Below are 18,033 nucleotides of genomic sequence, written 5' to 3'. Positions count from 1 at the left end.
TGTGGAGGTCATGGTGTGGAGGTCTGTGAGTGGAGGTCGTGTGTGGAGGTCATGTGAGTGGAGGTCATGTGATGGAGGTCATGTGTGGAGGTCATGTGTGGAGGTCATGTGAGGGAGGCAGTGTGATGGAGGCCATGTGGAGGAGGAGGTCATGTGTGGAGGTCATGTGGTGGAGGTCATGTGAGTGGAGGTCATGTGGGAGGTCATGCGTGTGGAGGCTGCGTGTGGAGGTCATGTGTGTGGAGGTCATGCGGTGGAGGCTGCGTGGTGGAGGTCATGTGATGGAGGTCATGGTGTGGAGGTCATGGAGTGCGGGAGGTCGTGTGTGGAGGTCATGTGTGTGGAGGTCATGCGTGGAGGTCATGTGATGGAGGTCATGTGAGTGGAGGTCATGTGAGTGGAGGTCGTGAGGAGGTCATGTGGTGGAGGTCATGTGTGGAGGTCATGATGGAGGCCGTGAGTGGGAGGCTGTGTGGAGGTCTGAGTGGAGGTCATGTGAGTGGAGGTCTGCGGAGGGAGGTCATGTGGTGGAGGCTGCGTGGAGGCTGCGGTGGAGGTCATGTGGTGGAGGTCGTGAGTGGAGGTCATGTGATGGAGGCCGTGGTGGAGGTCGCGTGTGGAGGTCATGTGAGTGGAGGCTGCGTGTGGAGGTCATGTGAGTGGAGGTCATGCGTGTGGAGGTCATGTGATGGAGGTCATGCGTGTGGAGGTCATGTGTGTGGAGGTCATGTGAGTGGAGGTCATGTGATGAGGTCATGTGAGTGGAGGTCATGTGATGAGGTCATGTGAGTGGAGGTCATGTGAGTGGAGGTCATGTGTGTGGAGGTCATGTGAGTGGAGGTCATGTGAGTGGAGGTCATGCATGTGGAGGTCATGCGACTGGAGGTCATGTGAGTGGAGGTCATGTGAGTGGAGGTCATGTGTGGAGGCTGCGTGTGGAGGTCATGAGTGGAGGTCATGTGTGGAGGTCATGTGATGGAGGTCATGTGAGTGGAGGTCATGTGAGTGGAGGTCATGTGAGTGGAGGTCATGTGAGTGGAGGTCATGTGAGTGGAGGTCATGTGAGTGGAGGTCATGTGAGTGGAGGTCATGCGTGTGGAGGTCATGTGAGTGGAGGTCATGTGTGTGGAGGTCATGTGAGTGGAGGTCATGTGATGGAGGTCATGTGAGTGGAGGTCATGTGATGGAGGTCATGTGAGTGGAGGTCATGCGTGTGGAGGCTGTGATGGAGGTCATGTGTGGAGGTCATGTGAGTGGAGGTCATGTGTGGAGGTCGTGGTGGAGGCTGCGTGGTGGAGGTCGTGTGTGAGGGAGGTCGTGTGGAGGTCATGTGAGTGGAGGTCATGGAGTGGAGGTCATGTGATGGAGGTCGTGGTGGAGGTCTGTGGGAGTGGAGGTCATGCGGTGGAGGTCATGTGTGTGGAGGCTGGCGTGGAGGTCATGCGTGTGGAGGTCATGCGTGTGGAGGTCATGTGATGGAGGTCATGCGTGTGGAGGTCATGTGTGTGGAGGTCATGTGATGGAGGTCATGCGTGTGGAGGTCATGTGAGTGGAGGTCATGCGTGTGGAGGTCATGTGATGGAGGTCATGCGTGTGGAGGTCATGTGTGTGGAGGTCATGTGAGTGGAGGTCATGTGATGGAGGTCATGTGAGTGGAGGTCATGTGTGGAGGTCATGTGAGTGGAGGTCATGCGTGTGGAGGTCATGTGAGTGGAGGTCATGTGAGTGGAGGTCATGTGAGTGGAGGTCATGTGAGTGGAGGTCATGTGTGTGGAGGTCATGTGAGTGGAGGTCATGTGAGTGGAGGTCATGCGTGTGGAGGTCATGTGAGTGGAGGTCATGTGTGGAGGTCATGTGAGTGGAGGTCATGCGAGTGGAGGTCATGTGAGTGGAGGTCATGTGTGTGGAGGTCATGGTGGTGGAGGTCTGTGGTGGAGGTCGCGTGATGGAGGCTGCGTGTGGAGGTCATGTGAGTGGAGGTCATGTGAGTGGAGGTCATGCGTGGAGGTCATGTGATGGAGGTCATGCGTGTGGAGGTCATGCGTGTGGAGGTCATGCGTGTGGAGGTCATGTGAGTGGAGGTCATGTGAGTGGAGGTCATGTGAGTGGAGGTCATGCGTGTGGAGGTCATGTGAGTGGAGGTCATGCGTGTGGAGGTCATGTGAGTGGAGGTCATGTGTGTGGAGGTCATGTGAGTGGAGGTCATGTGAGTGGAGGTCATGTGAGTGGAGGTCATGCGTGTGGAGGTCATGTGATGGAGGTCATGCGTGTGGAGGTCATGTGTGTGGAGGTCATGCGTGTGGAGGTCATGTGATGGAGGTCATGTGAGTGGAGGTCATGCGTGTGGAGGTCATGTGATGGAGGTCATGTGAGTGGAGGTCATGTGAGTGGAGGTCATGTGATGGAGGTCATGTGAGTGGAGGTCATGCGTGTGGAGGTCATGTGATGGAGGTCATGTGAGTGGAGGTCATGTGAGTGGAGGTCATGTGATGGAGGTCATGTGAGTGGAGGTCATGCGTGTGGAGGTCATGTGATGGAGGTCATGTGAGTGGAGGTCATGTAATGGAGGTCATGAGTGGAGGCTGCGGTGGAGGTCATGTGTGGAGGTCATGTGGAGGTCATGTGATGGAGGTCATGTGTGGAGGCTGTGTGGAGGTCATGTGATGGAGGTCATGTGAGTGGAGGTCATGCGTGTGGAGGTCATGTGATGGAGGTCATGCGTGTGGAGGTCATGTGATGGAGGTCATGTGAGTGGAGGTCATGTGATGGAGGTCATGCGTGTGGAGGTCATGTGGTGGAGATGTGTGGAGGTCATGCGTGAGTGGAGGCTGCGTGGAGGCTGCGTGATGGAGGTCATTTGAGTGGAGGTCATGTGAGTGGAGGTCATGTGATGGAGGTCATGTGAGTGGAGGTCATGCGTGTGGAGGTCATGTGATGGAGGTCATGCGTGGAGGCTGCGTGATGGAGGTCATGTGGTGGAGGTCGTGTGGAGGCTGTGTGGAGGTCATGTGGTGGAGGTCATGTGGAGGTGCGTGATGGAGGTCATGTGATGGAGGTCATGTGAGTGGAGGTCAGCTTGCGTGGAGGTCATGTGATGGAGGTCATGTGATGGAGGCTGCGTGTGGAGGTCATGTGATGGAGGTCATGCGTGTGGAGGTCATGTGTGTGGAGGTCATGTGATGGAGGTCATGTGATGGAGGTCATGCGTGTGGAGGTCATGGGTGGTGGAGGTCTGCGTGATGGAGGTCGTGGTGGAGGTCATGTGAGTGGAGTCATGTGTGATGGAGGTCATGAGTGGAGGTCGTGGTGGAGGTCGTGATGGAGGTCATGTGATGGAGGTCATGTGAGTGGAGGTCATGTGATGGAGGTCATGTGAGTGGAGGCTGCGCGGTGGAGGTCATGCGGATGGAGGCTGCGGTGGAGGTCATGTGATGGAGGTCATGGTGTGGAGGTCATGTGATGGAGGTCTGGGTGGAGGTCGGTGTGGAGGCTGCGTGTGGAGGTCATGTGGTGGAGGCTGCGTGATGGAGGTCATGTGAGTGGAGGTCATGTGTGTGGAGGTCATGTGATGGAGGTCATGTGATGGATGTGGAGGTAATGTGATGGAGGTCATGTGAGTGGAGGTCATGTGGATGGAGGTCGTGAGTGGAGGTCATGTGTGATGGAGGTCATGTGATGGAGGTCATGTGAGTGGAGGCATGGAGTGGAGGCTGCGTGAGTGGAGGTCATGTGAGTGGAGGTCATGTGAGTGGAGGTCATGTGATGGAGGTCATGTGAGTGGAGGTCATGCGTGTGGAGGTCATGCGAGTGGAGGTCATGTGATGGAGGTCATGTGAGTGGAGGTCATGTGTGTGGAGGTCATGTGTGTGGAGGTCATGTGATGGAGGTCATGTGATGGAGGTCATGTGATGGAGGTCATGTGAGTGGAGGTCATGCGTGTGGAGGCCATGTGAGTGGAGGTCATGCGTGTGGAGGTCATGTGAGTGGAGGCTGCGTGTGGAGGTCATGTGAGTGGAGGCTGCGTGTGGAGGTCATGTGTGTGGAGGTCATGTGATGGAGGTCATGTGAGTGGAGGTCATGTGAGTGGAGGTCATGTGAGTGGAGGTCATGCGTGTGGAGGTCATGTGATGGAGGTCATGTGTGTGGAGGTCATGTGATGGAGGTCATGTGATGGAGGCTGCGTGTGGAGGTCATGTGATGGAGGTCATGCGTGTGGAGGTCATGTGTGTGGAGGCTGCGTGGAGTGGAGGTCATGTGGTGGAGGTCATGTGAGTGGAGGTCATGGTGTGGAGGCTGGGTGGAGGTCATGTGTGTGGAGGTCATGTGATGGAGGTCATGTGTGTGGAGGTCATGTGATGGAGGTCATGTGAGTGGAGGTCATGTGATGGAGGTCATGTGAGTGGAGGTCATGCGTGTGGAGGTCATGTGAGTGGAGGTCATGTGTGTGGAGGTCATGTGAGTGGAGGTCATGTGTGGAGGTCATGTGAGTGGAGGTCATGTGATGGAGGTCATGTGAGTGGAGGTCATGCGTGTGGAGGTCATGTGAGTGGAGGTCATGTGATGGAGGTCATGTGTGTGGAGGTCATGTGAGTGGAGGTCATGTGATGGAGGTCATGTGAGTGGAGGTCATGCGTGTGGAGGTCATGTGATGGAGGTCATGTGAGTGGAGGTCATGTGAGTGGAGGTCATGTGAGTGGAGGTCATGTGATGGAGGTCATGTGAGTGGAGGTCATGTGGGGAGGTCATGTGATGGAGGTCATGTGATGGAGGCTGCGGGTGGAGGTCATGTGAGTGGAGGCTGTGGTGGAGGTCATGTGGTGGAGGTCATGTGGTGGAGGTCATGTGAGTGGAGGTCATGTGAGTGGAGGTCATGTGTGGAGGCTGGGTGTGAGTGGAGGCTGTGTGGTGGAGGCTGTGAGTGGAGGTCATGTGAGTGGAGGTCATGTGGTGGAGGACATGTGAGTGGAGGTCATGAGTGGAGGTCATGTGAGTGGAGGTCATGTGGTGGAGGTCATGTGTGGAGGTCATGTGTGGAGGTCATGCGTGTGGAGGCTGCGTGGAGGTCATGTGGTGGAGGTCATGTGTGTGGAGGTCATGTGAGTGGAGGTCATGTGAGTGGAGGTCATGCGTGTGGAGGTCATGTGTGTGGAGGTCATGTGAGTGGAGGTCATGTGAGTGGAGGTCATGCGTGTGGAGGTCATGTGAGTGGAGGTCATGTGAGTGGAGGTCATGTGAGTGGAGGTCATGTGAGTGGAGGTCATGTGTGGAGGTCATGTGAGTGGAGGTCATGTGAGTGGAGGTCATGTGTGGAGGTCATGTGAGTGGAGGTCATGTGAGTGGAGGTCATGTGAGTGGAGGTCATGTGAGTGGAGGTCATGTGAGTGGAGGTCATGTGATGGAGGTCATGTGAGTGGAGGTCATGTGAGTGGAGGCTGCGTGGAGGTGAGAGTGGAGGTCGTGAGTGGAGGCTGTGTGGAGGTCGTGAGTGGAGGTCATGTGAGTGGAGGTCAGTGTGTGGAGGTCATGTTAGTGGAGTCATGCGAGTGGAGGTCATGTGGTGGAGGTCATGGTGGAGGCCGTGAGTGGAGGTCATGTGTGTGGAGGTCATGTGAGTGGAGGTCTGGTGGAGGTCTGCGTGATGGAGGTCATGTGAGTGGAGGTCGTGGAGGCTGGTGTGGAGGTCATGTGTGGAGGTCATGTGAGTGGAGGTCATGTGTGGAGGCTGCGTGGAGGTCATGTGAGTGGAGGCTGCGTGTGGAGGTCATGCGTGGAGGTCATGTTAGTGGAGGTCATGCGTGGAGGTCATGTGTGGAGGCTGCGCGGTGGAGGTCATGGAGGGAGGTCATGCGTGGAGGTCATGTGAGTGGAGGTCATGTGAGGAGGTCGCGGTGGAGGTCATGTGATGGAGGTCATGTGAGTGGAGGTCATGTTAGTGGAGGCTGCGTCATGGAGGCTGCGAGTGGAGGTGCGCGTGTGGAGGTCATGTGATGGAGGTCATGTGAGTGGAGGTCATGTGATGGAGGTCATGTGATGGAGGTCATGTGTGTGTCTTACCTCTGAACGCTCCTCAGCAGTGTCCACCTCCTCCTGCAGGAGGTTCTGAGCCGTCTGCAGGTTCTGCTGCTGGACTCCAGCTCCTGAAACACGAGAAACAGCTGAAGCATTCCGTAATGTTCCTCCGCTCAGACACGTCGTCATGTGACCTCATGACCTCACGTCCTGGACATGGAGGAGGGGCCGACGGGACACGACATTCCTTCCTGTCGCGTCCCGTCACCTGGAGCCGGATTGTGGACGATGGCATCATCTCTCATGAGGCTTTAGAACTGAAGTGAATCGAGGACGGGAAGGCACAGAAACCACGAAGGCTGCAGCTCAGGTGTTGTTTTCACTTCCTGAGGACGCCGTGAGAAGCTCCTCACGACCCCAGAGCGTACCAGTGACCTCATGTTGAGGGTCAGGTAGAGCAGCCTGAACCAACAGGAGCTGCTCTACCTCTCTGCTTCATTTCAAATGGTGACAATCTGATGAACTTGCTCTTGTATGTTCTTCTTTTAGTCGTATCTACTTCCTGTTATTATTGTTGTCTCTCTCTGTACTTCCTGTTCCCCCACAGGGTTCCAGGAGACTCATTTCCTTATATAACTAAACTAACTCACCATCGCCTGTCATCAGATAGTCTGCGTGATGAAGATGTAGAATAATAATATCACAAGTGCAGCGCGGAGCTGCGCCCCCCCCCCCCCACGGATCAGACCAGGTCAGTGAACTTCTGCAGCTGTTCATCTCGGGAGGAAACAGAGAGCTCCTCGTCTTGTTTGAGGGCCGCGCCCACAGCAGAGAGACGGGAACACACCGGCAGACCAACTGGGGCTGGTGGGAGGGGCTACTGGTGGGAGGGGAGGAGCTACTGGTGGGAGGAGAGGAGCTGATGTTTAAAAGTCGTGACACACATGCGGATGTTTTAAATACACGCCGCTGTCCCAGAATGTGAAGCTGTCAACATGTGACCTGTTTACACAAGAAAGATTGTGCTGCTCTATGAGACATCGTGCTGCTCTATAGAGACATCGTGCTGCTCTATAGAGACATCGTGCTGCTCTATGATACACCATGTTGCTCTATAGAGACATTGTGCTGCTCTGTAGAGACATCATGTTGCTCTATAGACCTCGTGCTGCTCTATAGAGACATCGTGCTGCTCTATGATACACCATGTTGCTCTATAGAGACATTGTGCTGCTCTGTAGAGACATCATGTTGCTCTATAGAGATATTGTGCTGCTCTATAGAGACATCATGTTGCTCTATGATACATCATGTTGCTCTATAGAGACATCGTGCTGCTCTATAGATACATCATGTTGCTCTGTGAGACATTGTGCTGCTCTATAGAGACATCGTGCTGCTCTATAGAGACATCATGTTGCTCTATAGAGACATCATGTTGCTCTATAGAGACATCATGTTGCTCTATGAGACATCGTGCTGCTCTATGAGACATCGTGCTGCTCTATGAGACATTGTGCTGCTCTATGAGACATCGTGCTGCTCTATATAGACATCGTGCTGCTCTATGAGAGACATCGTGCTGCTCTATAGAGACATGGTGCTGCTCTATAGAGACATCGTGTTGCTCTATGAGACATCGTGCTGCTCTATGAGACATTGTGCTGCTCTATGAGACATTGTGCTGCTCTATTAGACATCGTGCTGCTCTATGAGACATTGTGCTGCTCTATAGAGATATCATGTTGCTCTATGAGACATTGTGCTGCTCTATGAGACATCGTGCTGCTCTATAGACAACGTGCTGCTCTATGAGACATTGTGCTGCTCTATATAGACATCGTGCTGCTCTATGAGAGACATTGTGCTGCTCTATAGAGACATTGTGCTGCTCTATAGAGATATCATGTTGCTCTATGAGACATCGTGCTGCTCTATATATACATCGTGCTGCTCTATAGAGACATCATGTTGCTCTATGATACATCATGTTGCTCTATGAGACATCATGTTGCTCTATAGAGACATCATGTTGCTCTATGAGACAATGTGCTGCTCTATGAGACATTGTGCTGCTCTATAGAGACATGATGTTGCTCTATGAGAGACATCATGCTGCTCTATATAGACATCATGTTGCTCTATGAGACATTGTGCTGCTCTATAGACATCATGTTGCTCTATGATACATCATGTTGCTCTATGAGACATTGTGCTGCTCTATGAGACATCGTGCCGCTCTATAGACACCGTGCTACTCTATAGACATTGTGCCGCTCTATAGACATCGTGCTGCTCTATAGACATCGTGTCGCTCTATGAGACATTGTGCCGCTCTATAGACATTGTGCTGCTCTATAGACATCGTGTCGCTCTATAGACATCGTGCTGCTCTTTAGACATCGTGCTGCTCTATAGACATCGTGCCGCTCTATAGACATCGCGCTGACTTTGTACCTCATCTATTTCATGATGTCTCTACACCCTGATGTCTCTACTCTAACACCCTGATGTCTCTACTCTAACACTCTGATGTCTCTACTCTAACACTCTGATGTCTCTACACCCTGATGTCTCTACTCTAACACTCTGATGTCTCTACACCCTGATGTCTCTACTCTAACACCCTGATGTCTCTACTCTAACACTCTGATGTCTCTACACCCTGATGTCTCTACTCTAACACCCTGATGTCTCTACTCTAACACCCTGATGTCTCTACACCCTGATGTCTCTACTCTAACACTCTGATGTCTCTACACCATGATGTCTCTACTCTAACACTCTGATGTCTCTACTCTACCACCCTGATGTCTCTACACCCTGATGTCTCTACTCTAACACTCTGATGTCTCTACTCTAACACCCTGATGTCTCTACTCTAACACCCTGATGTCTCTACTCTAACACTCTGATGTCTCTACACCATGATGTCTCTACTCTAACACCCTGATGTCTCTACTCTAACACTCTGATGTCTCTACACCCTGATGTCTCTACTCTAACACCCTGATGTCTCTACACCATGATGTCTCTACTCTAACACCCTGATGTCTCTACTCTAACACTCTGATGTCTCTACACCATGATGTCTCTACTCTAACACCCTGATGTCTCTACACCCTGATGTCTCTACTCTAACACTCTGATGTCTCTACACCATGATGTCTCTACTCTAACACCCTGATGTCTCTACTCTAACACTCTGATGTCTCTACACCATGATGTCTCTACTCTAACACCCTGATGTCTCTACTCTAACACCCTGATGTCTCTACACCCTGATGTCTCTACTCTAACACTCTGATGTCTCTACACCCTGATGTCTCTACTATAACACTCTGATGTCTCTACACCATGTCTCTACTATAACACTCTGATGTCTCTACACCATGTCTCTACTCTAACACCCTGATGTCTCTACTCTAACACCCTGATGTCTCTACACCATGATGTCTCTACTCTAACACCCTGATGTCTCTACTCTAACACTCTGATGTCTCTACACCCTGATGTCTCTACTCTAACACTCTGATGTCTCTACACCCTGATGTCTCTACTCTAACACCCTGATGTCTCTACACCCTGATGTCTCTACTCTAACACTCTGATGTCTCTACACCCTGATGTCTCTACTCTAACACCCTGATGTCTCTACACCATGATGTCTCTACTCTAACACCCTGATGTCTCTACACCCTGATGTCTCTACACCATGATGTCTCTACTCTAACACCCTGATGTCTCTACACCCTGATGTCTCTACACCATGATGTCTCTACACCCTGATGTCTCTACACCATGATGTCTCTACACCCTGATGTCTCTACTCTAACACACCCTGATGTCTCTGCTGCTCCTTCTTTCATCTTCCCCTCTTCTCCTCCCTTGTGGCTGTAGATGAGAATCAGATGCTGTGCAGGAGGAGGCCCCACCCATCCGGCCATGTTGGGGAGGGGGACAGCGTCTGAGCAGCTCTCACACCGACAGGAAGTTCAACATTCCACTGAACTCCCATCAGGCAGCTGAGAGTCTGGCAGCCTCTCCTCAGTGGAGTTATAACAACAGTCACAACAGAAGTTATAACAAGTCCAGGGTTTTTCCTGGGTCAAAATGGGTCTTCGGTGCTCCCCAAAAAAAAATGTTAGCGCGCTGCGCGCGCACGGTCTCTATTGCTGTCGCACCGTAATTAGCAGGCATCTATGTATTTTTTTTGCTTTTTTTACCATAAATAATGGAGGCAATGCTTGAGGAAATCATTTTGATAAAATAGATAGGCTAATAGATTGACAATTAGAGATGCACCGATCAGGTTTTTGGGTGCCGATCACTGAAATCAGTATCTGCCGATCCGATAATACCGATCACGGTGTTGATTGAAGCATTCTATTTATTGTGTAGCATTATTGCCTAAGACTATGAGAAAATATATATATAAAGCACCTCAAACATGAAAGAAATTACAGATTTCTTTAAACATTTAGGACTTTTACTTTGAAAAATGTCCTAATTGATACATTAAAATAGTTTGATTGCTATTGTAGGGGATTTCAGATATGTATGGAACACATCTGCATTATTCATTTCCTGGAACTCTTGGGGAAATCTATTTACAGGACTTTGTTTAACATACTGTAGCGACCCTGTGAAGTGGCTGTCAATCAGTGTGGCACCGTGCATGCTGGTCGAGGGGGCGGGCCTGTGATTGGCGGAGTAGAGGGGAGGCGGGGTTAACCTGTTGGAAAAAGGGAAGTTAAGGTTGGTTGACGAAAACTGTGGTTGTTGACGTTGGAGCTGCTGAGCTGAGAGAAGCACGCTGTCGGTGGATGCACAATAAAGAAGGAGTCATAACGTCGTCCCGTCTCCGTGTCATCAGTCCATAACGTCCGAGACGTTACAATACAAAAGTCTGACTTATTTTGATCAACTCTTCCTTGGTCCAGTAAAACTGTTTTAATGTTAGCATAATTTAAGCTAAATCTCAGAAACGATCTCTAAAGATACAAAATCAGTTCATTGTTTACTTTTATATGTTCGTGTATGATTTGTCGACATCCTATTTTGAAAAACGGATGTTTTTTCACGTGTTTCTTTCCGCTAACTTTGCAAAACCGGATGTTGTCACATAAATCCTTCCGCTAACGTTATCAAAACCCTCGCGCGCTCCTGATGGAATGCGTTTACCGTGAGCATCCGTCTCTAGGGGCAGACATGTGAGAGTCGGCTGAGTCGACCCAGAGATTCAACTCGGGGGACGGGGACGCCGCTCGGTGGTGAGGATCCCCTCGTGGACCGCTCACTCTGCCGGCACTCGCAGGGCGCATTTACTCCGTTGAGGTGCGCCGCGATTGAAACCTCTCTGATAGTTCTCGCAGATTTTATGTCATCTGATCGGCCGTTTTGAGAACGCCGTTTTGAGAACGCCGATCAAAACCGATAATGGGAATATCAGCCGATATGGATCGGCGCCGATCAGATCGGTGCATCCCTATTGACAATAGTCCAGGTGTATTGGTGCAGGTCGGGCTGTTGAGTGATCAGCAGCTGGCCGCTCTGTCCATTCACCTCACAGTTGCGTATTGATCAGACAAGACACGCTTATCAACTCGATTACTATGAATCAAAACAGAACGAGGGTTGGGCTGTAGCCTCCTTGAAACATACTATTGAGAACATATTCGCTGACATGCACGTGATTAACTTTTTTTTGCCTTAGGCGCTCGGGATTTGTCATAGGCGCTCGGGAAAACGGCGTAGGCGCGCGCCCAAATTTTCTCTATGCAGGAAAAACCCTGTAGTCACAACAGCAGTTAGAACAGGAGTCCTAACAGCAGTCTGTATTTCAGTCCCAGGCGTTGCCGTGTCATCTCTCCTCTTGACTGGCGTCCCAATGAAACCAGCCCCCCCCCCCTGTCTCTTTGGTCAAACTCACCGAGCTGGCTCTGTTTCTCCCGGCACGTGGTTGCCAGGTTGGACAGCTCCCGGTATTTCACCGCCAGTTGCAGCTTGCCGCTGCAGAGGCGGGGCCTCCGGGCCAGGCTGTGCTCCGCCAGCCTCCGGTTGGAGGTCTGCAGCGCCTCCCGCTCCACCCGGAGCTGCTGGAGCTGAGGACAGTCAACAGGTCAGGGGTCAGCTGTGTCATTATCGACAGGATGTGAGAGATCCCTCTCGGGCACGGGGATTAGGCTTTTATTTTGAAGGATACACGTTAACTCTGTGGGAATAAATGTGTCTTCATGCACTTTTCTACGGAAAGTTAAGAGATGAGACAACGCTTGTTTCTCTACACTTGTTGACTGGAGACTAGAGTTGATCCCTAAATATATGCAGCACTTTCACAGTTTCCCAGCTGAGACGTGTGGGCTGTTCCGTTTCCCTCAAAGCAAGGAATATAAGGGCGTCGCGTTGTGCGCATTCAGCGGGTTTCACTGGTCCTGTCTTCTGATAGGCCGAGGCGCCGTGTGTGTGTAGTCGTGCAGGAGAGACCCCGGGTTGTCTCCACGATGAAGAGGACACGCCCCCCCGCGGTGTCCTGCGTGGGGACGGTCGCCATGGCAACAGGCGGATTGTGCCAGCATGTTTGTCAAAAAACATTGTGCAGATCCAGAAAGTCCCAGTTGTCGTAGTTGTGTGTATTATTGTGTAGTTGTGTGTAGTATTGTGTGTAATATTGTGTAGTTGTGTGAAACTTCCTGAGCAGTGTAGATCTGATCTCACGTCAGCTTCAGCTTCCGTCGCGCTTTTGAAAACTGAATTATTTTTGGCTTCCAAACAGACTTTTTATAAGAAGTCAGAATCAAAGTTTATCAGAATAAAACCGAGAGCAAAGAGTATGAAGAAGACCTGGGGGCTCTTCATCACACTCTGCATGATGAAGACCTGGGGGCTCTTCATCATACTCTGCATGATGAAGACCTGGGGGCTCTTCATCATGCAGAGTGTGATGAAGACCTAGGGGCTCTTCTTCATACTCTGCATGATGAAGACCTGGGGGCTCTTCATCATGCAGAGTATGAAGAAGACCTGGGGGCTCTTCATCACACTCTGCATGATGAAGACCTGGGGGCTCTTCATCACACTCTGCATGATGAAGACCTGGGGGCTCTTCATCACACTCTGCGTGATGAAGACCTAGGGGCTCTTCATCATACTCTGCATGATGAAGACCTGGGGGCTCTTCATCACACTCTGCATGATGAAGACCTGGGGGCTCTTCATCACACTCTGCGTGATGAAGACCTAGGGGCTCTTCATCATACTCTGCATGATGAAGACCTGGGGGCTCTTCATCATGCAGAGTGTGATGAAGACCTGGGGGCTCTTCATCACACTCTGCGTGATGAAGACCTAGGGGCTCTTCATCATACTCTGCATGATGAAGACCTGGGGGCTCTTCATCATGCAGAGTGATGAAGACCTAGGGGCTCTTCATCATACTCTGCATGATGAAGACCTGGGGGCTCTTCATCATACTCTGCAGGAGGAAGACCTGGGGGCTCTTCATCACACTCTGCATGATGAAGACCTGGGGGCTCTTCATCACACTCTGCATGATGAAGACCTGGGGGCTCTTCATCACACTCTGCATGATGAAGACCTGGGGGCTCTTCATCACACTCTGCATGATGAAGACCTAGGGGCTCTTCATCATACTCTGCATGATGAAGACCTGGGGGCTCTTCATCACACTCTGCCTGATGAAGAGCCCCTAGGTCTTCATCATACTCTGCAGGAGGAAGACCTGGGGGCTCTTCATCACACTCTGCATGATGAAGACCTGGGGGCTCTTCATCACACTCTGCATGATGAAGACCTAGGGGCTCTTCATCATACTCTGCAGGAGGAAGACCTGGGGGCTCTTCATCACACTCTGCATGATGAAGACCTGGGGGCTCTTCATCATACTCTGCAGGAGGAAGACCTGGGGGCTCTTCATCACACTCTGCATGATGAAGAGCCCCAGGTCTTCATCATACTCTACAGGAGGAAGACCTGGGGGCTCTTCATCATACTCTGCATGATGAAGACCTGGAGGGTCTTCATCATGCAGAGTCCTTGAGGACTTTAAGTGCTGCCTCCAGCCTGCAGTATTATTACACTGGACCGGCACTGTTCATTAAAGTATCACCTCTGAAACACTGGGCTCTATTCAAATAGAAACACTGGGCTCTATTCAAATAGAAACACTGGGCTCTATTCAAATAGAAACACTGGACTCTATTCAAATAGAAACACTGGACTCTATTCAAATAGAAACACTGGGCTCTATTCAAATAGAAACACTGGACTCTATTCAAATAGAAACACTGGACTCTATTCAAATAGAAACACTGGACTCTATTCAAATAGAAACACTGGACTCTATTCAAATAGAAACACTGGACTCTATTCAAATAGAAACACTGGACTCTATTCAAATAGAAACACTGGACTCTATTCAAATAGAAACACTGGACTCTATTCAAATAGAAACACTGGACTCTATTCAAATAGAAACACTGGGCTCTATTCAAATAGAAACACTGACTCTATTCAAATAGAAACACTGGACTCTATTCAAATAGAAACACTGGACTATTCAAATAGAAACACTGGACTCCAAATAGAAACACTGGCTCTATTCAAATAGAAACACTGGCTCTATTCAAATAGAAACACTGGACTCTATTCAAATAGAAACACAGGACTCTATTCAAATAGAAACACTGGACTCTATTCAAATAGAAACACTGGACTCTATTCAAATAGAAACACTGGGCTCTATTCAAATAGAAACACTGACTCTATTCAAATAGAAACACTGGACTCTATTCAAATAGAAACACTGGGCTCTATTCAAATAGAAACACTGGACCTATTCAAATAGAAACACTGGGCTCTATTCAAATAGAAGGACTCTATTCAAATAGAAACACTGGACTCTATTCAAATAGAAACACTGGACTCTATTCAAATAGAAACACTGGGCTCTATTCAAATAGAAACACTGGACTCTATTCAAATAGAAACACTGGACTCTATTCAAATAGAAACACTGGACTCTATTCAAATAGAAACACTGGACTCTATTCAAATAGAAACACTGGACTCTATTCAAATAGAAACACTGGGCTCTATTCAAATAGAAACACTGGACTCTATTCAAATAGAAACACTGGACTCTATTCAAATAGAAACACTGGACTCTATTCAAATAGAAACACTGGACTCTATTCAAATAGAAACACTGGACTCTATTCAAATAGAAACACTGGGCTCTATTCAAATAGAAACACTGGGCTCTATTCAAATAGAAACACTGGGCTCTATTCAAATAGAAACACTGGACTCTATTCAAATAGAAACACTGGACTCTATTCAAATAGAAACACTGGACTCTATTCAAATAGAAACACTGGACTCTATTCAAATAGAAACACTGGGCTCTATTCAAATAGAAACACAGGACTCTATTCAAATAGAAACACTGGACTCTATTCAAATAGAAACACTGGACTCTATTCAAATAGAAACACTGGGCTCTATTCAAATAGAAACACTGGACTCTATTCAAATAGAAACACTGGGCTCTATTCAAATAGAAACACTGGACTCTATTCAAATAGAAACACTGGGCTCTATTCAAATAGAAACACTGGGCTCTATTCAAATAGAAACACTGGACTCTATTCAAATAGAAACACTGGACTCTATTCAAATAGAAACACTGGACTCTATTCAAATAGAAACACTGGACTCTATTCAAATAGAAACACTGGGCTCTATTCAAATAGAAACACAGGACTCTATTCAAATAGAAACACTGGACTCTATTCAAATAGAAACACTGGACTCTATTCAAATAGAAACACTGGGCTCTATTTAAACAGCCTGTAATAGTTCAAGAATCAAATAGACACACTGGGTCTGAAAAAGTAAAAAGAATGTAAGGTCAAAGGTCACATATCTAAATGTGTGTTGGTTGTTGGGGGTCTGAGGGAGGACAGCCTGGTGTGTTGTGTGTAATGATGGGGGGAGGAGGAGAAGAGGGGGGAGGAGGGGGAGGAAGAGGAGGAGCAGGAGGAGGAGGAGGAGAAGCCTTCAGTCACAGCACACGGAGCAGTCTGCCTCCTCCTCAGCATCACGGCCCGTCTCAAAGTTACTCGTTATTTAATCACACACACACACACACACACACACACACACACACACACACACACACACACACACACACACACACACACACACACACACACACACACACACACACACACACACACACACACACACACACACACACACACACACACACACACACACACACACACACACACACACACACACACACACACACACACACACACACACTGTTTGAGCCCCTCCAAGGCAAACTTCATCAAGGAGAAGTTTGAGGGGCCAGTGGTACAGAGTGTGTGTGTGTGTGTGTACCGGGGGGTCACCGGGGGGCTCGTGGTACCGGGGTCGTGGGTACCGGGGGTCGTGGTACCGGGGCTCGTGGTGCCGGGGCTCGTGGTACCGGGGCTCGTGGTACCGGGGTCGTGGTACGGGGGTCGTGGCACCGGGGCTCGTGGTGCCGGGGTCGTGGTACCGGGGCTCGTGGTACCGGGGTCGTGGTGGACCGGGGCTCGTGGTCGGGGGCTCGTGGGTACCGGGGCTGTCGTGGTGCCGGGGCTCGTGGTACCGGGGCTCGTGGTGCACCGGGGCTCGTGGTACCGGGGGCTCGTGGTGCACCGGGGTGTCGTGGCACCGGGGCTCGTGGGCACCGGGGCTCGTGGGTACCGGGGCTCGTGGTACTGGGGGCTCGTGGGTGCCGGTACTGGGGCTCGTGGCACCGGGGCTCGTGGGTGCCGGGGCTCGTGGTACTGGGGCTCGTGGCACCGGGGTGTCGTGGCACCGGGGCTCGTGGGTACCGGGGCTCGTGGGTCAGTACCGGGGGCGTGGCACCGGGGCTCGTGGTACCGGGGGTCGTGGTACCGGGGGTCGTGGGTACCGGGGTCGTGGTACCGGGGGGCTCGTGGTTACCGGGGGGGGGCTCGTGGGTACCGGGGGGCTCGTGGTTACCGAGGGGCTCGTGGTTACCGGGGGGGGGGGTCGTGGAGCCGCTCGCCACGCAGACAATCGATGCGCTTGTCCGGGGTTTCGCGGTGCAGCCCCCGCACGTTAAAATGACCGAAACGCCAAAAGAAAAGAAAGCAAGTCAAACCCCGTTACCGGGCCGTTACCGGGTCAGGGCCGGGACCGGAACGCGGGGTGACCGCAGGACGCACGCGCCACCTCTCGGCTCTTCCTACCTTCTCATTCAGCCGGAGGATTTGGTCCATTTTGTCGTCGCGGTGGAGAAGCTCGCGCAGCTCGCTCTCGCTCAGAGCCCGGTAGCCGTCCGGGCACGCGCTCGACTCCTTCCCGGTGGACATCTCCGTGATTCGAGTCGGTATTCCGTCTGAATCGCTTCGCGGGTTCAGGAGAGACGCCGCGGTCACATCGCGCTCCCGTCGGAATGCGAGCCGCGCGCATGCAGCCGCGCCAACCGACTGTCTCGCGACACTTCCGGTGGGCGCCTTCAAAATAAAACACTTTTGTTCCCGCTCTCAAGAGTATCTGAAAACCCTTTACCCTAATAGTTACACTACTATTAATTCCTATTTTTTCTTTCTTACAAAAAGAGATATATTTAGCATATTTCTATATATTATTATTATTATTATTATTTGCTGACATCTTTTATTTTATTTTATCCTGCTATGTTTATTGTTATGCAAGAAAATATCAAGACACATTTAATTCGTGAAAACAATAAATTAGAATTAGAACAATTTAAATAACCGTAAGATGTCGTCATACATTTAAATAGAGCAAGGAAGCACAATGAGATCAACGTGATGAAAGTCTTTGTAACAATGGCCCTGGGGCGGCTGTAGCTCAGTGGGGTAAGAGGCCGCAAGGTCGTGGGTTCGATCCCCGCTCTCCCCATTAGTTGCAAGTCGAAGTGTCCTTGAGCAAGGCACTGAACCCCCATTAGTTGCA

General features: G+C 50.6%; 1 protein-coding gene across 1 annotated transcript in view; it reads right to left on the bottom strand.

Moving 5' to 3' along the window:
- vps37d (VPS37D subunit of ESCRT-I) overlaps positions 1–17,575 on the bottom strand; it is a 33,437-nt gene extending 15,862 nt beyond the window's left edge. The window contains exons 1-3 of the mRNA XM_056439336.1: positions 17,301–17,575; positions 11,942–12,113; positions 6,055–6,137 (exon numbers count right to left, since the gene is read on the bottom strand). Coding sequence (XP_056295311.1) covers positions 6,055–6,137; positions 11,942–12,113; positions 17,301–17,423 — 378 coding nt within the window. The 5' untranslated portion in view covers positions 17,424–17,575. The remainder of the gene's footprint in view (positions 1–6,054; positions 6,138–11,941; positions 12,114–17,300) is intronic.
- Between the last annotated feature and the right edge of the window lie 458 nt (positions 17,576–18,033).

The sequence above is a fragment of the Pseudoliparis swirei genome, chromosome 19, assembly GCF_029220125.1.
Source record: "Pseudoliparis swirei isolate HS2019 ecotype Mariana Trench chromosome 19, NWPU_hadal_v1, whole genome shotgun sequence".
Classification (NCBI taxonomy): Eukaryota; Metazoa; Chordata; class Actinopteri; order Perciformes; family Liparidae; genus Pseudoliparis; species Pseudoliparis swirei.
Note: the sequence above shows the minus strand (reverse complement) of the source record. Positions and strands in the feature narration are given on the sequence as shown.